General features: G+C 40.0%; 1 protein-coding gene across 4 annotated transcripts in view; it reads left to right on the plus strand.

Moving 5' to 3' along the window:
- The window catches only part of SLC12A7 (solute carrier family 12 member 7), a 95,237-nt gene that overhangs the window by 64,450 nt on the left and 7,973 nt on the right, over positions 1–22,814 (plus strand). For 3 of the 4 annotated variants that reach the window (XM_060278058.2, XM_088676207.1, XM_060278059.2), the window contains 11 exons: positions 663–720; positions 1,031–1,205; positions 1,728–1,846; positions 3,497–3,595; positions 4,791–4,910; positions 6,331–6,435; positions 7,200–7,368; positions 11,895–12,090; positions 12,901–13,070; positions 13,561–13,692; positions 15,166–15,273. In XM_060278058.2, coding sequence (XP_060134041.1) covers positions 663–720; positions 1,031–1,205; positions 1,728–1,846; positions 3,497–3,595; positions 4,791–4,910; positions 6,331–6,435; positions 7,200–7,368; positions 11,895–12,090; positions 12,901–13,070; positions 13,561–13,692; positions 15,166–15,273 — 1,451 coding nt within the window. Of the gene's footprint in view, positions 1–662; positions 721–1,030; positions 1,206–1,727; positions 1,847–3,496; positions 3,596–4,790; positions 4,911–6,330; positions 6,436–7,199; positions 7,369–11,894; positions 12,091–12,900; positions 13,071–13,560; positions 13,693–15,165; positions 15,274–19,720; positions 19,838–22,814 lie in introns of all 4 variants that reach the window. The other variant, XM_088676208.1, reaches the window with a different exon arrangement.

Raw genomic sequence — 22,814 nt, forward strand, 5'->3', positions numbered from 1 at the left:
ATCATTAATATTGGTAGATAGATAAGAGCTTTATGCTGTTATAGATGGAAACATGTGAAACATTATACAGTCATACCTCGGTTTGCAACCGCCTCCGTTTGCAACCACTTTGGTTTCCGCCCACCGCAGACCCGGAAGTGTTTACATCCGGGTTCCGCGGTGCTCGGATGCACAGAAGCGATCTGTGCAGAAGCACTCTATTGGTGCTTTGCGCCCGCGCTGAAGCGTGCATCGGGGAGTGACCGATTCGGGGAGCGACCAGCTCTCTGGAACAGATTGCGGTTGCAACCCGAGGTATGACTGTAGTATTGTTTGTTTTATAACATTAAATTTAACCAGAGATATATGAAAATAATAAGTAGCTGTAATGGAGCAAATAATAAAGCAAAAACGTGAATTTTTGGAGGGAATATCTCCTTTTTCTATTCTGATTTTTTTTCATTTTAGGTATAGAAACAGAATATGGTACAGTCAAAGTTTAAATACTCTGCCAAATTCAATGTGGAGGTTAAAATCTTTCCCAATGAAATCAGTGCTTAGCTTTCTTTGGGATGTGCTGTAATGTGTGCTCTTCTTCTCATGCTTCCCAGGTGTTCTTGTGGACCTCCTGTCCACACACCCCTTTCCAATTTATGTTCCTTTTCCTTGAGTCTTAATTGCAGATTTGTCCTGCATCGTACTTTTTGGAGCCTGTATAGAAGGAGTCGTCTTGAGAGACAAGTACGTAACAGTGGGGTTTTTTGCATGCTACATAATTTCAAAGGCTTCCTGTCCATATCAGTTTTAAGTGGATGAAAATGTAAGATTGGGAAGTGTATATTGCAGAAGCTGGTACAGGTAATTCAAGATAATCTGAAAAGGATATCTGTTGCCTGCTTTAAGTTGCACTTTTATTCATCCTGCATGCGTGTCCATGTTGCCAATGCATGTCTTTCTAGAAATAACATAGCCCTAAATCTTTTTTGGGGGGGGGGGGGGAGAGAAGCACTTTCTTCCTTGTTTAATGTTGCATATGATCTTTCTCCGCCAGATTTGGACAAGCAGTTAATGGAAACCTGGTGATTGGTACATTGGCATGGCCCTCTCCATGGGTCATTGTGATTGGCTCATTCTTTTCCACATGTGGTGCTGGTCTCCAGAGCCTCACTGGTGCTCCCCGGCTGCTACAGGCAATTGCAAGAGATGGCATAGTACCATTTCTTCATGTGAGTTTTTGCCTTCAAAATTTTCAGTGCTTTTACAATTTTGATTTTTTTAAAAAACCCAAATCTGTTGGGTAGCCCAATCCCAGCCTTTCACTGTAGCTGTAGTGATCACTTCCCTTGCTGTTGTGATAAGTGGGATTTGATGTAATATTTCTAAGATGTGCCATGCCCACAGCTGTGGTTTGTTAAGTGTGCTGTGAATTGTAGCTGTGTGAGGGGTAAACTACAGTTCCTATAATTTTTTGGTGTATGGTGCAGAGGTGACTATGGTCTGCTAGTATATGCAACTGAGGGGAAAACAGTAAGCTCCACTTGATTTATGCTTCTTGAGGTTTGTGTGTAACAAATAATAGTTTGACTCTTTACATGGGGCCCTGTAATATTCATTTACATTAAGTTCATGCAATGCATTTTTGAAACTTATGTGTTTCAGATAGATTAAAGCATTAATCCTTTCTGTATTTCTCTCTCTCTTTCTCTTTCTCTCTCTCTCTCTCTCTCTCTCTCTCTCTCTCTTTAAAGGTGTTTGGTCATGGAAAAGCAAATGGAGAACCAACATGGGCTTTGCTTCTCACTGCGTTGATTTGTGAAATAGGCATTCTCATAGCTTCCCTGGACAGTGTAGCTCCAATCCTTTCCATGTAAGCATGTGATAGGTTTTACCTATATTTTTGTAATTTTATTTTGAAATAATAAGTAGTAATAATAATAATATTACAGTTACTGTTTAATTTGTGATAGTTACACGAATTTTGATGCAGAGCGTTTGAGTGACTTGTAAGAGACTTGTGAGGTAGACTGGGTAGTCAGGAAAGAGAGGATGCAATCTTATAGTTACAAGAGTACGAGGGCACTATAGGGGTGAAGTGAGAACAAAGGGACGTAGATGGGGAAAAGAACTGGTAAGTAGGTGCAACAGTGAAGGCAGTTAGAAGTTAATAGAAGTTAACATAGTATGCAACCATTCGGAAAAGTAATTTGAAAAGATCAAGGGAATTAAAGATTATAAGTTAACGGAAAAAGTTTCGATAAAAAGCCAAGTAGAAGAATTTTGCAACGGGCAGTGGGAGAGGAATGAGAAAGTGAAGAAAGTTGTAGCTGCATCAAAAGAGAGAAATGGGAAGCCTCTGCAGCCGGCATGGAAACATAGACGACTAGCCTTTTAGCAGGAAAGTAATAATAAAAAAGCCTTTCATCAAGCAGAGGAAAGACCTTTTCTTCTTCCATGGTTAGCAGATAAGGTTGGGTGGCAAAGCAGCAGGGGAAGGGAGCTTTATCACTTCTCTTCATGAAATTCCATCAATTCATTGTTGGCAAATGACTTGCTAAATACTAGGGTGGAGTAAGTGATATTTCATGTTAGGTTGCATGGCACAGTGAGGCCATTTTTATTAGTATCCTGATGACAAGTGTAATGGGCTATTCTTCCCTGACCAAAGTGTATTGTATTACTACTGTATAGGACACATGCAGGCAACCCTTGTAGCATCTGTAGGCTCCCTGCTGCCCAGTGAATGTTGGAAAGCCCTTTTGCAAACAGCAATGTACTGTGCTTTGAAGTCCTTGCCCACCTGTCAAATTTACCCCTCCAAGAATGGAGAGATGAGACTCTGGCCTATAAGCAAAAAACGAGAGAGAAATTCCTATCCTTGCCATATATAATTGTGTGTGTGTGTGTGTGTGTGTGAGAGAGAGAGAGAGAGAGAGAGAGAGAGAGAGAGAGAGAGAGAGAGAGAGAGAGAGAGAGAATGATGATGGATGGATGGATGGATGGATGGATGGGAAGGAAAGAAGAGGAGAGAGAGAGAGAGAGAGAGAGAGAGAGAGAGAGAGAGAGAGAGAGAGAGAAAGAAAGAAAGAAAGAGAGGTTATCTGTCCACTTTTGCCTGCCCACTGCTATATCTGGCCTCCAACCACTTCCCAAAAGCAATGCCCCTGACCCAGAAAAGCTTGCCCATCCCTGGTCCAAGATGTAGATGGAATTTGTTGTAGGACTACAACTTCCTTCACCCCTCCAAGCCCAATTGTTGTGGTACGTTTTGGACAACCCTGCACTTTTGAAATAATGCAGCACAGGCAGATATGTGGGTCATCTGCCTCAGTCCTTGATTACAGGCTATGAGGCTAGCCCGTTGTATCCTTAGGAGAACTGAACTTTATCACTTTGCCTGTGTCACTTTTCTCCCTCCTTTTCCTTTAACCTAACTATCTCTATTCTAACTATCTCTGTCCCCAAGATTAAAGTGGGTGGTGATACTCATGTCAATTGTAAATATATTTTTCTTTTGTAGGTTTTTCCTTATGTGCTATCTGTTTGTGAACTTGGCATGTGCAGTTCAAACTCTGCTCCGTACACCAAATTGGAGACCTCGTTTCAAGTATTATCACTGGTACAGCATGTTCTTTACAAATTTATTTTTTGAAGGAGAAAAACAAGCATTTGTTTTTAGTGCTATGGTCTCTTTAGATTTAGTAGACATTGTATTGGGTGTGTGTATGTGTATGCATGCATGAAAGAAAGAAAGAAAGAAAGAGAAAGAAAGAAAGCTGTAAGAGAACACAAAATTCCTATAAGAAACAATGGAAAGAAAAATGGATTTCTGTGTTGGTTATTCAGTTGTTTCCTATTAGTCTATAGAAGAACAGGAGGGTAGATAAATGCAAACAAGAACACAAAGATAGCTGCAATTAAACAGAGTATAGGCATGAGTAATACATTTCATGGGACAAATTAGAATGTAAAGAAAATTAGAAAAGGTTTCCCCCACACATTTTGCCAGTTATTCATGTTCAGAGCAAAGCAAATGAGAAACTGGATTTATTTATTGAGCTCTTGTCATAGCATAATTGTCATATTTTTAATGCCATTTTCTCTTACAAGAAGAGCCCCATGCCATAGCACAGGATATCCAAATGGGATTCAGGGTTGAGCAGCTCAGCCTCTCATCCCATTGAGGCCCCCGCCCCAGGCCATGTGCCCTCCAGAGACCCTCCTCCTCCTCTGGAGGTGCCTGAAGGTTCCGCTGGGGGGGAGGAAAAGGGGCACAGACAGGCGGTGAAGGTTTTTGCTCACCCACTGCTTCCCCTTCTTGGTTTGCATGCCCCAGGGCAGCCCCGTGGCTGTTCTTGACATTTGCTGTGAGTCAGCCAAGCCCAGGGAGCCTAGGAGCTCATGGCTGAGATGGCGAGGTAGGAGGGGACCAAGGACAGTGGCAGCTGGAGAAGGAAAGGAAGGGGCCTGAGGCCTAACGGAGCCTCAGAAGTTACAACACAACAATTATCCAAGGAATTTTTGGAGTGGAAAAATCGGGTGTGACTATTATGCGGTGGCTACAATTATGTAGTAAAATTATGGCATTGTTAAAACACTAGTGGGTTGTATTGTTCTTTTCATAATTCATTTAGTACAGGGAGATTGGGGCAGAAAAATGGGGAAAACAGGAATATGCCACTCACCTGGCTGTTTCTCTTTCTTCTTCCCCCCAATCTGGGGTGACTCATATATTTGTGTGTGTATTTGTGTATATATAGATACCTACTTGTACAGCATGAATGTTAACAATTTGTGTTATGTGTTTCGTTTAGGACTCTCTCATTCTTGGGGATGAGTTTGTGTCTTGCCTTGATGTTCATTTGCTCTTGGTACTATGCTTTGGTAGCCATGCTAATAGCAGGATGTATTTACAAATACATAGAATACAGAGGGTAAGAATACACATTTATCTGATCTTCAATGTAGTTGCTCAAACAATAAATTAAAAAGGGACATTCTTCCTGCACTTCCTTGCATATCTGTATAACGTCTATTCAATTTCACCCAGAAAAATGAATACCTCTCCCATCAACATCTATAGGAAAACTGTGTGTTTTCCATATCTTGTTGGGGGTTTTCTGGGCTAGAAATGTGGAGTTTTAATTAAAGATATTGTTTACATGAATCAGTGGTGTTTAGATTTATTGTGTACATTTCAGAGTCCTGTGATTTTACAGTAAGGAGAATAGAGAGACAGCAAATGTAGTTACATGGCCCAGCTACTGAACATTGTATAAATATAAATAAATATATCCTTAGGTTCACTAGCCCTAACCCCATCCCATGGACTCGTATTTTAAAAATATATGAATTATGTATAGGAGGGCTCATGCTGGCATGGCACGTGGCCCACCTAGGGAATTATTTCACAAACTGGGCACCAGTGGAAAAAGGAACCAGTTAATATGAATATGCAGAGGTGCTAACTCTAGAAACAGTTATTCGAGTCAGATCAAATTGGGATGATTCAGGATGCAATACATCAATAATGTGTCCTGTTCAAGCTTTTTGAAATGAACATGATGCTTTGTGCCTGTGCAACTCCCCACTGGTTTCAGTGAGGCCTGAAAGTTCCTGGCAGATTATGTCATGTAAGTCTTTGTCACTTGTATCTGGAAGCCCAGTTCATCCATTCCAGTTGCTTCATAATCTACTAAAGACTAAAACATAGGCCAGGACTTATCGAGAGGATATAAATTGGCTGCAAAGTAATAGAAAATTCATTTTTCTCATTTATCACTTTCATCCAATATAATCTAAGGTAATTCCAAACCCACCAAAATAAAATAAATTTCCAGTGTTTTGTAAAAGTTCTCTTACTTATATGTTTCCATTTAAAGGAATTCACCTTTACTGTGTTTCAAACACTTCCACATGAAAGCAGTGATTTAAATATATTATTTCATGGATTTACAGTTGGGGAGAATAATTGTTTAAAATAAACAGTACAGTCGTACCTCGGGTTACAAACACCTCGGGTTATGAACACCTCGGGTTACAAACTGCGCAAACCCGGAAGTATATTCGCCGTGCGCGTGTGCGCAGAAGCAGCGAGCGCACTTTGCGCATGCGCAAAAATAGCAAAAATAGCGCTTTGCGCATGCGCAAAATGGTGGTTCGGGACTTTTTTGGGTTACGAACTTTTCGGGTTACGAACTGCGACCCGGAACGGATCGTGTTCGTAACCCGAGGTATTACTGTAATGGCAAAGTTGTGTCAGTTTTTGTGCATTGTCTTATGTTTAGCAAAGCAATAGAGGTATTATCATAAACATACAATTTTTTGACTCTCCTTTTTATTTCTTCTTTTAAGAGCTGAAAAAGAGTGGGGAGACGGAATCCGGGGTTTGTCCTTGAATGCTGCTCGCTATGCTTTGCTTCGGGTTGAACAGGGTCCTCCTCATACTAAAAACTGGAGGTAAAATTAAATGCACTATATTTAATAAATCCAGATCCATTAAAGTTGCAGTCCTATTCCTAATAATTGGAAGTAAGCTCCATTAAACTCAGTTTTTAAACTTGCTTCTAAACCAGGCATGTCCAAAGTGTGTTTTGGGAGCCTAATCTGGCCCACTGGACCCGTGGCAGTATATGTCCTGGGGTAAAACCCTAAAAAAAAAACTCAGCAACTTCAATCCTAAAAAAAAAAAAGCCTCAACAACTTTGGGGTAAAATTGTAAAAAAAAAACTCAACGACTTTGGTCGGCCCTCACGCATGTTCACTTGAAAAAAGTTTGGGCACCCCTGTTCTAAGCAGACATGAGCTAAATCTGATCCTGGTGTCCCTAGTTGTTGAGATTAAAACTTGCTGCTGTGTAAATAGTCCCATCCTGTATTCTTGGGCCCTCAAGAGCAGGGGTAGACTTCCATTTATTGTTGGACTCGCAATTACCAATCAGCCTCAGTCAGCATCGCCATTGGCCCAGTCAGCTGCAGTCAATCAATATTTGGTTATCTCTGTAGTAGAGTGTGATGGAATGTCAGGAACTGGTTTTCTCCTCTCTCTCTCTCTCTCTCTCTCTCTCTCTCTCTCTCTCTCTCACACACACACACACACACACACACACACACACACACACACACACACTGTTGTCATAATCCTGCATTATATATTTCACTATCAGCTACTTTACTTACTTACTTACTTACTTACTTACTTACTTACTTACTGTACTACTTCAGGCCACAAGTCTTGGTTCTGCTGAACTTGGATTCAGAGCAGATGGTAAAACACCCACGGCTGCTTTCCTTTACCGCTCAATTGAAAGCTGGGAAGGGACTGACCATTGTAGGATCTGTCCTTCCAGGAATATACTTGGATAAATTCACAGAAGCTCAAAGGGCTGAGGAGGTATGTATTAAAAACACAGCCGCAGTAATAAAATTTGCAAATATGAATAGCTTGGGTTTAATTGTTTTAGAAAGCACTGGTTTTTCTGCTATAATATATTCTGTAATTTTGACTATATTTAAGCATGTTGGAAAGGGTAGTCAAAATATTTTGGATCTTTAGGTGCACTTAAATGGTGACAGATTTATACATTTGTTGGATCTAATTACTACAATTGTGATTATTAATTATCATATTATGTTATTGGTTTAGTGATACAAATCTAGAAAATGCTGCAGAGAAAATGATTTAACTTTTTTAAAAAAACCATGGGCTAGAGATTGAAGCTAGTTAATTAATACAGACTAAGGTGCAATACTCAGTCAGGGATAGTGCTGAAAAATGAATGGAGCAGAGTAGGAGGGAGGAAAAACATGTGGACTCAAACTATTAACCAAAGCCAAGGGATTATAAAATGTTCTGGCCTCGGCATCCATAGTAATTAATGATGTATCAAAAGGATTTTTACAAGGATGATATCAGTAACAACCTGATATTTACTATAGATTGGAATTGTATTCTCTATGATTTATATAAATATTTGTATATAATGTTCATGCAAGGCCATGACCTTACATTGGTTGGCATGCCGTGTGAGAGAATCATGTAAATGCCGCTTATTATAACTGATTTTTTTTTTTTGAGGGGGAGACAGGGTAGTAAAAAAATATATAACACCCTCATATCAGCAGCACTGGTCTTCTGTTTCCTTTGGTGAATATGAAAAGACTTACAGAGTTGGAGAAACACAGTACAGTTAACCTGGACTAGTGTTGGATAAACAAGAGCCCCACATTACTGAGGTCATCAACGCCTTGCTATTTGGAAAGGTGGGATTGCAGTCAGATTTGAGGTCAGGGTTCCATCATATAAATTCGTTGAGATAGATAGCTACAAAATATAGTCTCAAAGTGTCAGAAATCCTGCAGATTTGAGCTGTAAAATTAACAGAATAATAAGAAAAGCAATTAATGAAGTTAAAGCTTTGTAATGAGCTTTACACTTCATTTTATGAAGACTCTAGGAATTGGGTAATTAGTACATGGCTTGGCAGTCCTAATTCTTTCTTCATTAGTTTCATTTTTTTGAAATGTTAAGTCCTTCCAAAAAGTAAGCTTGGCTCTAAAAAGCTCACATAGAGATCTTCAGCCTGAACTAAGATTATCTTTGGAAGAGCTATACACTAATGGAGTATCTAATGTTAACACAAGCATTGAGTAGCCAGACCTTTGTATTGCTGTCAGTTCCATCTATTTTTTAATAGAATATTTGAGGGTAAATCTAAGACAGACTTTCTTTAATAAGCAAAAGAGAAAATTAGGGAAGAGCCTGTTTGCTCTGCCAAATGTACTGTTCTGCTGCCTTCTGGTTTAACTTGGAGAAATTCTAAAATTAATATTAGAATTGGTAACATTGCCTTTTGGTACCATTTATAGGTTTTTTTTCCTTGGTTTTTTGCAGGTTACCAATATGCACTGGCATATATGTGCATTGATTAAACGGTAGCATAAAAATGAATCTTGATGCAATTGTGTCGTGATCCTTTTTTACATGGCAGTTTCAGTCTATAACCTTGTACTGGCGCACACCAGTAAGCCTGCAAGAAAAAGAAGATGTAAACTGAGAACTTAAGCAAACTGTGTATGCTCTGTAGTCTGTACAATGCTGGGGGTGGGGGGAGATTGCAACATTTGTGCCACCCCACCAGCAAAATCAGTAGTTCCATTAATTCTCCCCACCTGCATGAGGAATTCCAGCCCACAGAGGGATTTTGAGAAGGAAACATCCTTACAACAGGAACTTTGAGCACATTTTGTCTTTCTCTGGAGCTCTGATTCCTTCCCACAATTCCTTGGGTTAGGATAGGGATGTAGGGCTCAGGGAAGACATTTGCTTATTAATTAGTATCTTTAAGAGCAGATGCTGTCTAAACATCAGGGTTCAAGCCTGATACCCTGGGCTGGCTGGAACGGACAACAGAATCTAGGCACCAGTTGTCAGTCAAACAGGATGCTTTTATTAAAAGCATTGTAAATACATTGTGTCCCTGCCCCCAAATTCCCTCATGGTGTGGTGACACACACCAAGTATTTCAAACAGCAGTATTTATACACTTTTCAAGCAAAGAGGAAGCAAATGGGTAGTTATGTCCCTATATGGCAATACTTCCTTCTACTAGCTTCCACTGGTTTAATCACGAGGCCTAACAACTTTCTTATCTTTCCGTCCCTCCTTATTCCTCAACAGTTTACAGCATAAGCTCCTGCTTATGTGTTGTTACGTCACTCTCTTATGGTTCTTTTGCAAGCACAACCTCCACATTCCAACCTTCACTTGCTCAGCCCTTCTGACATCTGACACAATTGGCTGTGGGGTTCCCCACTACTCTTAGAAGTATCCTGAGTCTCCTTTTGACTGGTTTGAGGCTGTGCAGACTCCCTGTGAAACTAGAGCAGTAAGCCAATGGGAACAGCTGTATCTTTGACACTTCTGCATGCTGGGGGTACAGTGTGACATTTAAGCAGGCCAGCTTTGAAGTTGGATAGTACAATGCAGAGGACTGCTGTGACTCAGTGACCCACCCCTGATATTGATTGGTTCCTTCCTTGACATTCCTCTTTTGGGTACCTTAGGCGTGCTTTGGGTCTAAGTAACTTCATTACTTCTTGCCCCACCTCCAGTCCTTGTGCCATTGGGTATTCAGTGCGACAAGAGCAGGTGCATGAAGAACTGGATGAAGAGGACTCAGATCTTATATAATTTTATATAATTTCGTGTTTAATTTACCAATTATTTCAAGAATACCTTTAAACAGAATCTTTGTGTGGGTATCCCATGCTTTATCATTCAAAGTGCAGTATAAATTAAAGGTTTGCATTATTTTACATTTACTGTAATGCACCTCCTATGTGATTGCAGACTGACCAAGTCAACATAATGTTTTTAAACAAAACAATATCCAGGAAGACTCAAAATAGTTCCTTCTGTGCAATGACAGAGCCTAAAATCGGACTTCGCACTGCAATGTGCAATTAAAATGAACATGAGATAATTTGTGGCTTAGTGCTTAAAGCAGAATGCTTTATTCTTGGCCTGTGCAAGTCAGCATTTACTTAAATGTAGCACCCTCTTAATATTTAACAAGGTATTGAAGCTCAGAGGTCTGCCTGGAGTAATTCCCAGAAAAGAAAGGAGATGGCTCTGCAGTTTGTAAATGGTTGCCGAGATGAATTTTTAATCACAATAGTTTGATTATTTAAAAACCAGTTACTCTATTGTATTCTCAACACAATTTTACAGTTGTCCCTTGCTACTGGAAAGATAAAAGTTTTATTTGCTTTGAATAAACTCTGTATTCATACAGGTTGTGCAGCAACGTGTTCTCTGAGCAACTCCAAAAAAATAAAGTAAAATGAAATGAAATATTAAATACAAGAACAAAAGAAAAGACAGCATAATATAAAAGCTTTTTAACTCACAGAGAGGAGGAGGTAAGGCCAGTCACTCCTTAGAAGCCCAGTGTCTTAAGATAACAAAAAAAAAATAACAAAACAGCCATGAAGAAGGCACCAGGTGAGCCTCTCTTGGGAGTCTGGGAAGCATCAGGGTTCCTATCTATACAACATATATTGCAAAAATTATTCAAGAATAAATGCAGATCATGCCAAGGATAGCTTTAAAACCAGGAATAGCTCTGGCCTGTACAGATTTTCTAGCTTTAGAAGCAAAGGCTTCTTATTAAGGTTCCATCAGCACAGATTTTCCTTGTGCAATGAAATATTCTCCCGCACTCCCTCCATGCTCCCCCTAAATATGTTCTAGGGGTTCCCCCAACCCTCCAAAGCAGATTTGGGGATCACTGGGGCAGGAGAGGGGGAAATTCCTGTTGTATTCTCTGGAATCTTTGCACTAGTTTTTATTAGGGCAAATGAGTTAGTTGAATACAGTGGCATATTATATGTAATTAGTAGTCCACATCACACTAGAAGATTGCATTTCTAATTATTCCCAATCTCCTCTTATTTATGAAAATGGATATATTTGCACCTTATTTTTAAGTAGTAAATCTAATTTCCAGATAACAAAGGTGATAATTAGTTCAGTAATTCAATTTCTCACTTTAGGCCTTTAAGTGTTTTCATTTAACACTTTCCCTCTAATTCAACCTTGTTATTTAATAATGTTAAATATCAAACTGGTATTTCTGGGAGTAGTTTAATAGTCATTGTAATTGGTTAGAATTGCGTGACTTTTCTTGGTTGATAATGTTTTAAATGTCTGAAATATAACTTAATAGGAAATACTTATTTCAAAAGAGAAGCCTGATTTTATTGCCAGAAATCCTGCTTGCTTAGGTTTCCTTCCTGTATGTTTACAGCCGAACAATACAAAAACCCTAATAAAACTTTCCACAGTCTTTTAGGAAATGCTTCATGCTTTAATATTCTGAGTGTTTATAAGTATTTATGTATATTTTATCCCTACAGAATATTCGATCATTAATTGGAGCAGAGAGGACCAAAGGATTTTGCCAGATTGTGGTTTCATCCACTGTTAGAGATGGAATTTCCCATTTGATTCAATCTGCTGGCCTTGGAGGCATGAAGCATAACACAGTCTTGATGGCATGGCCTCAGTCCTGGAAGCATACTGATAATCCTTTCTCTTGGAAAAACTTTGTTGGTATGTGTGGCTGTACAAGTTATACAAATCATAATCACAACATGCAATATAGTAACACTTCATCTAAAAATTCACCTAATTGACCTCTGAATGGTCAACATTTCCAGTATGAAACAGTGCCCTGAAATAGAGGTTTTGAAAAGAGCATTTCACAGATTGACCTTAGTGTCCTCCTGGAGTGGTACTGTCACACTGTTTTACTGTGTTCCATTCCTAACTGTGGGGTCACTTCCAGAGAATAACATTGGATGATTTCAGTTTGACTCCGTGGCCATTGGACTGTGGAGTCTTGCAGAGTTTTCTTCTTGTGCTTAGTGCTATTTAACATCTGTATGATCTTGTGCCTTGGGTAAAGGATGGACCTCTGAGAATACAAAAGCCGATCAACTCTGGCTCAAGTAGTTATTTAAAAAAATGTTACGTGTATTCTGTAGATGCTTTCCTTCTTTTGGTCAAATGATGTACTATGCAATGTGAAAGTGTACAGGTTATCTAAATTTAATTATTTTGTGCATCACTGTGGCACAGACACAGCTCAAACTTTTATTAAACCTTTAATATGTCCCACATGACAAGAGCCAAACCTCAGTGGTACAGATTCCGCTTTGCTTGCAGACTATTCCAGGCTCAGTCTCAGGCAGAGTTAGGAGATCTTCCTGCTTGAAATGCTGGAAAGCTACTGCCAGTCATTGTAGACAATACTGACTGAGCTAAATAGACCAGTGTTCAAACTTGGTATAAGGCAGCTTCTTGGGTTCCTAACAAGGATAAAAGGATAAAAGTTTCAGCAGTCCTGTTGCTTTTTTTCAGACACTGTTCGAGAAACAACAGCTGCACAGCAAGCTCTTCTAGTTGCCAAAAATATAGACTTGTTCCCTACAAATCAAGAGCGTTTTAGTGAGGGCAACATAGATGTTTGGTGGATTGTTCATGACGGAGGCATGTTGATGTTGCTTCCTTTCCTGCTGCGACAACACAAGGTACTAGCCTTTCTTTCCATTGGGAAACTTTGCTTTAAAATGAACAAATGTTAATTGTAAGCTCTTTGAGGCTAGGAACTTTTGCATGTGAAAGTAGCCCGGACATGAGATATAGTCAGTGCAGGATCTCTTTGTGCCATAAACTTTGGAGTGTAACAGAAGGCCTGGTTTTCTTTCACTAAGAAGTGTTTCTGTAAGCATAAGGCCATGAATGATGCAATATCTGAAGTTGTCTGCATACAGAGAAATTTTAAAGGCTGGAGATTATGTGCATGAAGCCACTGTTCTTCCTCACTTTTCTCTTGTCCAGCTACATTGGACTTCTGCTGGTAGTGGAAAGCTTATGAGAGATGGGCATTAGGCAGGATTGCAGTGCTGCAGAAAACCACAGTAAAGAACCACCAGCAGTACATTGCTAGCTATAAAGTTACGAGAAATCACTTCCACATTTGTAAAAATAAAAATAAAAAATGTTCTCTCCTACTGACAGGTGTGGAGAAAATGTAAAATGCGCATCTTTACTGTAGCTCAAATGGATGACAATAGTATTCAAATGAAAAAGGATCTCCAAATGTTTTTATACCATCTTCGAATTAATGCTGAGGTCGAGGTTGTTGAAATGGTAAGGTTTTTGATGCACCCAGTTATGCTTTCATTAAATGTTTATGTTTATCCTTAGCTGAGGAACATTATTTAAGATGTCCTTTGTGGAAAAAGATACCTATGTGTAATTTATTTATTTTTTTAAACCCTGCTTTTAGTGAGCCCCAAAGCAACTCACATAACAGTGTGTGTATGTATGCCTCGGGCTTGGGGTTTGTTTCATGCAAACAAACCCCGAGCTATAACCAAGAATTGTTCTCCTCTCACCAGTCAAGCTTGTTTGTGGAGACAAATCATGAGCCTGGGTTCAGACAGCACGAAAAGCCAAGCGCTGTTTTGTTTTGTCCATGACACTTATTTCATTTTAAATCAGTGTCTTAAAAAAAAACCAAAGACACTTAATATAATTTTGAAACACTCCCGATCCAGATTAGGTTATGATCCATTCAGGGCTAAGCATATTCACATCCTAGTGATTTCAGTGGAAAAGTTAAAACAGGTGTGTAAAAGTGTCTCACTGAAGTTAATGGGACTAGTGTAAAAACTGGCTTGATCATGTCCATTTATTTTTTCTTCCACCCTGGTAGAAATCTGAATGCTCCTTTAAGAGTTTACATCTGGCTGCACAAATGCATCGCCAGCTTGGGGCTGAGTGGGCAGTCTTTTCAACCAGTGCAAGTTAGACGTGAGGGACCCTTTCTTCTCTCATATTTTCATCATTTGTGGCTGTGGTCCCAACAGAGAGGAAACTGGCCTCTATTTTAGCTCCCTTTACTGGAGAATGTAGTTGAATAAGGTTGGAGTATGTGTGTTTATACTTATATCCATCTGAAAAGGGGACAGAGGATGAGAGTATGACTACAGTAAGCCCGCAACTTATTTGGGAGTTACATTCCGGGGAACGCATTTGAAGCCAAAATCATATATAGACAAAACACAATGGGTTCAATAGTGGATGGGTTTGCCAAAGTCATTTCCCCAGAACTGCACCCCTTTTCTTCCGCTTTCCTTCCTTTAAAAAAAATTACCAGGTGCATAAAGCTGAATGTGCATGAGTTAAATGCACGCAAATTGCAGACTTAACTGTATATGTAAACCATATGTAAACCATAATACTTGTCCAAGAATCCATTATCTTCATAGTGTATATTAGCTGTATATGTTTCATGAGGAAATGTGTAACTTGTATGTTTCAGCAACATAAGTTGCAGCAGAACAGTGGAAGAATGTGTGCCCCCCCTATTTTGAGGGGCAGTTAAATAATCAGAGTCTACATAGACAGTTTGCATCTGTTCTAAATAAAAATTAGCACAATTTCTCATGCAATTTTAACTGAATGCTTCCATTTTCATTCTTTTTTATTTTTATCATCTTTATTTCTTTCTTCTTTCTTTCTTTGCTTTTGGGATAGTCTCGGGGGATTGACCCAAACATCAGCGTTACTTGCATATGGTTTCATTTTATTGCAAATCACATTTATTTATTTTTCCAGTTTGAAAATGATATTTCAGCATTTACGTATGAGAAGACCCTTGTGATGGAGCAGAGATCTCAGATGCTAAAGCAAATGCAGCTTTCTAAAAATGAAAGGGAAAGAGAGGTAATCCATTTTATTTTCTTATTTTTAAAAACAATGAAAACAATGTATGAGCAAACCAGAACTCTGGTGCTAATTAATGAGGTCATTATTGGCCTTCCCCAAGGTATTAGAAATGTAATCAAGGTGTAACAGCTATCCAAGGCATCAAATTATTTGGGGCAGCAATTTTAATTTATGAAGCATCATCCACCAGGATGAGCCCAACTGTGAAATGAGCAGGAGCATTCATGTTGGTTAGGTTTGCTGAGGGACACAGGTGGCGCTGTGGGTTAAACCACAGAGCCTAGGGCTTCCTGATCAGAAGGTCAGCGGTTCGAATCCCTGCGACAGGGTGAGCTTCCGTTGCTCGGTCCCAGCTCCTGCCAACCTAGCAATTCGAAAGCATGTCAAAGTGCAAGTAGATAAATAGGGATCGCTACAGCGGGAAGGTAAACAGCGTTTCCGTGTGCTGCTCTGGTTTGCCAGGCAACTGGTCTCTGACTCAATGAAAACTAGCCTTTCAACTCCCAGCTGCGCCATTCCAGCCCAGGTCTGGGAGAATCACTTCAGAAATATATTTATGGAAAATTCAAACCTTACCATCGGTTCTCAGGAAGCTGACAGTGCAGAACTGGCAGTGTTACCTCTTTGGAGACCATTTACAGTGGAGGAAATTTATACATTAATGGAGAAACTGAAGAATGGCAAGGCCCCGGGAAAAGACTTTATACCAGCGGAACTTATAACATCCAACCAGCTCTGGTGGGCTCCGCTTTTGGCGGCCCTTTTCACAGTGGTAAACAGCTCAGGCAAAGTACCACAAAGCTGGAAGCATGCTATAGTCGTCCAAATATTCAAGAAAGGCGACCCTAAAGAACCTTCAAATTACAGGCCAATTAGCCTGCTATCAGTAATTGGGAAGTTGTATGCCTGCTTCCTAAGTAATAAACTGACAACTTTTCTTAATGAATATAACATCCTATCTGAAGCCCAGGCAGCCTATCGAGAGAATCACTCAACCACAGACCACTGCCTAATGCTGTCTTTCCTAGCCGAAAAATATACCAGGCCGCTTCAGGGCAAGCTCTTTGTGGCATTTATGGATCTGAAGTCAGCATTCGATTCTGTCCCCAGATCCCATTTGTGGACCAAATTAGATCAGATAATACAGGACAAACGTCTCCTCTTTCTTATAAAAGCCCTATATAACAGAACCAAACTGCAGGTCCGATGCGGTCAGCAGGGACAGCTATCAAATAATATCGAAATGAGTAGGGGGGTTCAACAGGGTTGTGTCCTGGCCCCAACATTGTTTTGCTTATTCCTAAATGATCTAGAAGAGTGCCTAATGGACGCAGGTGGTCACCTTCCAAAAATAGGTATAAGAAGGACCCCCTTGCTGCTTTATGCTGATGACGCGGCCATAATTTCACGCACCAGACCGGGTTTGAAACACCTGTTGATGAAATTTTCTGAATATTGTCTTGGAAATGGCTTAACAATAAATTATGAAAAATCAAAAATCCTAGTATTTGAAAGAAGCTTTTCCCGGTTAAACTGGTTGCTGGATGGCCATGAACTTGAACAGATTAAACATTTCAGCTATTTAGGACTAACATTCCACCATACAAGATCATGGAAGTACCACTGGCAAACCTCCCTTCAAAAGGCGGAGATTACAAAACTAGCCATACTTCGATTCTTCCATACAAAGGGCGGCAAGTATGTACCAGCAGCTCTAAAAGTATTCAATGCAAAAACTGTCCCCCAAATCCTGTACGCAGCAAACGTCTGGCAGAATGGGGACCTGCCTAAGCTAGATGGCTTCCAAGCACAATTTATTCGATCCTTGCTTCAGGTGCCCAATTGTGTTCGAAATTCCATACTCCTGCTAGAAACGGGTGAATGCCCAATTTCAACAAAGGCATGGTGGGCTGCACTTAAACATTGGCTCAAGATTGCAGTATTTGAACTTGGGGAGGGACTGTATAAATACCTGAACAATGAGGAATACATCAGCCAATGGCAGAAAACCATGGCGAGAAAAGCCACTGCTTTAGGTCTGTCACCCACCCAACTCTATTGCCTGGGATATGAAGGTGCCCTAAAGACCTTAAAGCAAAGACTTTGGGATAATTCACACAGTGATCTACGACATCAATCACTTGCGATCTGCAGTCCATTGGCAGTAGGAGTACAATATGGGCATGTCTTTAAGCCAGCAGCCTATATTCAAAACTTGACAGTGCCAAACTACCGAAGGCTGTTCACAAAAGCAAGACTGAATGTTCTCCCCTCTGCAGTGCTGGAGGGCAGGATGAGAGGAGTACCCTACTAGGAAAGACTGTGCTCGTGCACCCATGATGTAGATTCTATAAAACACATTGTGCTGCACTGTGGGAAGTTTGAGCAAGCTAGGGCTGAAGTGATTTCACCCCTGCTAGCCTTGCTCCCAGGAAAATCAGAGGATTTCTATATCAGGTTCCTATTGGAAGACCGGTCAAATGCCAGAACACTAGCAGTGGCAAAGTTTTTATCGGTGGTCACAAGAACTAATGTTTCCTATTCCGAATTTGAGTAAGATGTCTGAGTGGTTTGAGGGCGGGGTGTCCCAGCTGTGTATCGCTTGGTAACGAATTGATGGGTCTATGGACCGTAATAAAGATTGTTGTTGTTGGTTTGCCAGAAGCGGCTTTGTCATGCTGGCCACATGACCTGGAAGCTGTACACTGGCTCCCTCGGCCAATAATGTGAGATGAGCACCGCAACCCCAGAGTTGGTTACGACTGGACCTAATGGTCAGGGGTCCCTTTACCTTTACCTTTAGGTTTGCTGAATGAATGCTTTCTAGAAGATCCAATCCCATATTTAGTAATTGGTGAAAGGTGTCACTTGGATTTACATTGTTCTCCCTGACTCACAGCTGTCCATGGAGGTGCAGGTCAATTCTGCGTCCAGGGCAGCTGTCTACCAGCTCCATCTGGTACTCCATCTGAGACCCTACCTGCCCATGGACTGTCTCGCCAAAGTGTTGCATGCTCTGGTTTTCTCCCACTTGGACTACTGCAATGTGCTCTACGTGGGGCTACCTTTGAAGGTGACTCGGAAACTACAATTAATCCAGAATGTGGCAGCTAGACTGGTGACTGGGAGTGGCTGCCGGGACCATATAACACTGGTCCTAAAGGATCTTCACTGGCTCCCAATACATTTCCGAGTACAATTCAAAGTGTTGGTGCTGACGTTTAAAGCCCTAAATGGCCTGGGCTCAGTATACCTGAAGGAGCATCTCCACCCACATCATTCAGTACTGGACACTGAGGTCATCCTTCAAGGGTCTTTTGGTGGTTCCCTCATTGTGAGAAGCAAAGTTACAGGGAACCAGGCAGAAAGCCTTCTTGGTAGCGCCGCCCTCGTGGAACACCCTCCCTTCAGATGTCAAAGAGATAAAGAACTACATAATTTTTAGAAGACACCTGAAGGCGGCCCTGTATTGGGAAGCTTTTTATGTTTTTACACACACACACACACACACACACACACACACACACACACATATATATATATATATATATATATATATATATATATATATATACACACACACACACACACACACACACACACACACACATATTATATATATATATATATATATATATATATATATATATATATATATATATATATATATATATATAATATGCCCAGAGTGCCTGGGGAAACCCAGCCAGATGGGTGGGGTATAACTCATAAAAATATTATTATTATTACCTACAAGAGCAGTGCCATTTATATCAAAGAGGGTTCAATCCACAAGTACATGCTTACGAAGGTGAAGATGAGAAATGGTTATAAAATACAAAAAAAATACATTTTTTGTTCTAATAAAAGACTTCCCTTTAGATTTTTTTTCCCCACTGAAAACATTAAAGGACAGCACAGATTTGAAACAAGAATTTCCCTGTCTAGGGTGGAGGCCCAACCTACAACTTCCAAATCCCCTATATCAACATTTGAATTAGTGGGCTTCTTCAACTTTTTAACAACGGATTAGCAGACAGATTAGCAGACAGATTGTCTGTAGGGTCTTCGGATTTTCAGAATTACTCTCGTATTGGAAAACTAACTTGAGCACAGAAAGCATCATATGGTGGGGAGGAGCACCACTGCGCTCTTTGCCTCAGGTCAGCATCGTTGCTGTCCCTTAACAGGAGGTGGAGGCAGTAAGGAAGCTGCCACCCTCAACCCCACCCCATAAGCAGCAGCGGCACTGCTGATAGGAAGCCAGGTGGCATGGTGGCTCTACTCCCCTCTGGCCGCCACTGCGATCCATGATAAGTTACCCACTGCAATACCCATTGTTTAGACGTACTATGCTTCCTTCTGTTGTTTAATAAGTGCCATTGTATTTTATGAGCTAATGATATGCTTTTTCCGGTTGTGCCTGGTGACCTTCCTGTCCCAGATTCAGAGCATCACTGACGAGTCTCGTGGCTCAATCAGAAAGAAGAGCCGCTCTAGCCCACAATGTATTGGTCAAGATGTAGACAATCTGCTACCTAATGACATTCAGGAGGAAGAGGTAGAAATTGTACCCACCTGACTGTTCCCTTCCCATTACAACACTTACAGTGCCATTGTAAACCATAGCTGTACTAATTACTACCACTAACCTGTTCTAATTCTTACTAATTACACTATTATATGTAGGGAGTACCATCCCTACGGTATAAAAGCAGATGGGTTTTTTAAAATAGACATTTCAATGTGCAGCTTTTTAGAATAGATCATTCTGAATATTCCCCCCCCCCTCTGGTATCTTTAGTGGAATCACTTGGTTGAACAACATGGTATTCAAGTCTTATGTTCATAGGGGACCCAGGCCCCTGAATCTGGTATCAATGCTATGTACATTAAAGAAAGATTTGTGGTACTGCTCTCCACACATGTTCAAAATTCTGAGTTTCCAGGAAAGACAGAAATTAGGAAAATTGTTTTCAGAACTTTCCTGGAATAAATCTGTTCATAAACATTCTGCAGTTATATTTATTGCAGTGATTTCTTCCATGAAGAAATCATAAGACCACCAGAATTGTCACTCTGAACCAATCAAACAAGTCTAGGCAATATTTAACAGAAATATTTAAAGGCTATCCAGGTTAACACTGAAGACACTCCCTTCAGGAAACCTACAACAATAAGGTTCTTTATTATTATTTTTAAATTAGAAGCTAAATCATTGATCACAATCTACTGCAATTCCAATATTTATGAGAAATCTCAAGCTTTATCACACTCGGCTGTGTGCAAAATTGTAGCTCTTCTCTCATTTTGTTAAGTTCCTTAGATTTAATAAGACAGCAGCAATAATTTTGTGTTTCTGAATCTTGATTGTTCATACAGAAATAATGATTGCCTTTAACATTCTACAGAATGCCATGATACATATAATACATTTTAAGCCCAGTTATAATTTTTAAAATGGCACTTCAAGTGTGGCTCCTTGTGTTCAAACCCGGATATCCTAATTTTAGTTCTTAGCAATGTGGAATGTCCTTTTGTAGATCACCTTTAGTAGGTTCGGTGTAGTTGTGTGTTTGAAGTGATAACAAAATAATCCAAAATTAGAATTTAGTAAATGTCACCCTTTCTGTTCTTTTAAAATGTTGTATTTAAATCCCATGATTTGTCAGATCTTCAATGTTTTCAATCCAGCAGTAACTGTTTATCAGTAATTATAATTTGTGTCCTAAAGCCTGAGGTATTTTTTTTATAAAAAAACAACCATTAATCTAAATTTCCTTTATTGGATATTGTTTGGCTTTATCCCTCTGATAGTATCTCCTCTTTGGAACAAGTCTGTATTGTTTGTTGTTAACACTAGTGTGGTAGATTGTTGTGTTTATTACTTCATTATTCATTTCACTGTTCTGCATTCTTTGATGAACAGGTTGTCAATAAATAGTAGAATGTTTCTCGGTTATTGAAATTAAGGAATATGATAGCAGTATAAGCGAAAATGCATACATGTTAATTCAAACTAGTTTTAGGATAATTCAGTAATGTAATTAAGACTTTGTAGCAGAATTATAGCATTTCAGCATTTTGTGCATTGATGCAAACCTTAATGAAAATGCTCTCTGGTTGAACTGGTTACATATGCTACACACACACACACACACACACACACACACACACACACGGGCTATTGTTTATTTCCTTAGTAAGTAGGTTTAAACGTTTTAGACTTTTTGAGATGAAAGAACTTCCCATCTTTTTTGGGGGGGGGGATGTCACAGACTTGTATTCACAGGTACTGTGATACTAAGGTGACATACAGAGCCTTTCTATTGTGCAGTGTTTCCTGCTATGCTGCTACGTTTCATAGTACAGTGGTACCTCAACAACCGAACGCTCCAACTTCCGAAGGTTTCGACTTCCAAAGTCGACAACCCCGAAAGTCTTTTCGCCCCGCGCCTGTGCAAAGCGGCGTGCACGCTCGACGCATGCGCAGAAGCGGCGCTTCAACAACCAAAGACCTCGACTTATGAAGACGAAGTCGAGGTACCACTGTACTCAAATATCAATATTTTGAAGCTGTTAAAATGTCTCTCCCCCCCCCATCTATTGTGATAGCGGGTAATATGAATATGGAGGTGAGATATTAATGAACAATTTGGATGGTGGCTGTGACTTCTGGTGACAAGTGATGCAGTTTCTACAACCAGTGAGCTTGCTATTTTGTGACAATTTTTAATTTTAAAGCTTACACCACTTAAGCTTTGGCAGGCTTAGAAAGGTATAGATTTTACACCAGAGCTGTTACTCAGCAATAAAAAAACACTGGCTTTGTAGTATCCTAAATGCCAGATTTTGTTTCAGAAGTTCCATGAGCCAAAACTCTTTCACACTTTACTGTCATGTTGCTCCAAACAAAGAATAGTAGCGCCATCTATGGAAACAGCATTGAATGGCATGTGGCTTGCTATATTATCATGTAATCTACCTACCTGTAACTCTACCTGTAACTCTCCCAACAAAAGTATGTAATTTGTCCCTCAGATCAGCCTCCATACCCAGGGACTGTAAAATTGTCAATGTAACACCAATTTTTGAAAAGGGATCCTGGGAGGATCCTAGATATTATATGCTGGTGAGCTTGCCTGTCCCAGCAAAACTGGTGGACAGTGTTGTTAAAGATAAAATAACCAATCGTATAGAAGAACAAGACTTGCTGAAGCAGAACTAGCATGGCTTCTGCAAGGGTGAGTCCTGTCTTACTAACGTAACTGTTATTAACTCTTCTTTGAGAGTGTCAGCAAGCAAATAGATAAAGGTGATCTGGTTGACATAGTTTTTGACAAGGGACTTCACCAACCTGAGTAAACTCTGCAATCATGCGATAAGAAGAGAGGTCCTCTTCTGGAACAGGAGCTGCTTATGTAAGAGGTAGCAAAGAATGGGAATAAAAGGCAAATTCCATGCTATAAATCATTAGGAAAGAAATTGGAAACATGGTTGTTGGCATACGTTTGGCTCAAGAGACATTGGAATGTGCC

This window comes from Zootoca vivipara, chromosome 8 (assembly GCF_965207765.1).
Source record: "Zootoca vivipara chromosome 8, rZooViv2.hap1.1, whole genome shotgun sequence".
Classification (NCBI taxonomy): Eukaryota; Metazoa; Chordata; class Lepidosauria; order Squamata; family Lacertidae; genus Zootoca; species Zootoca vivipara.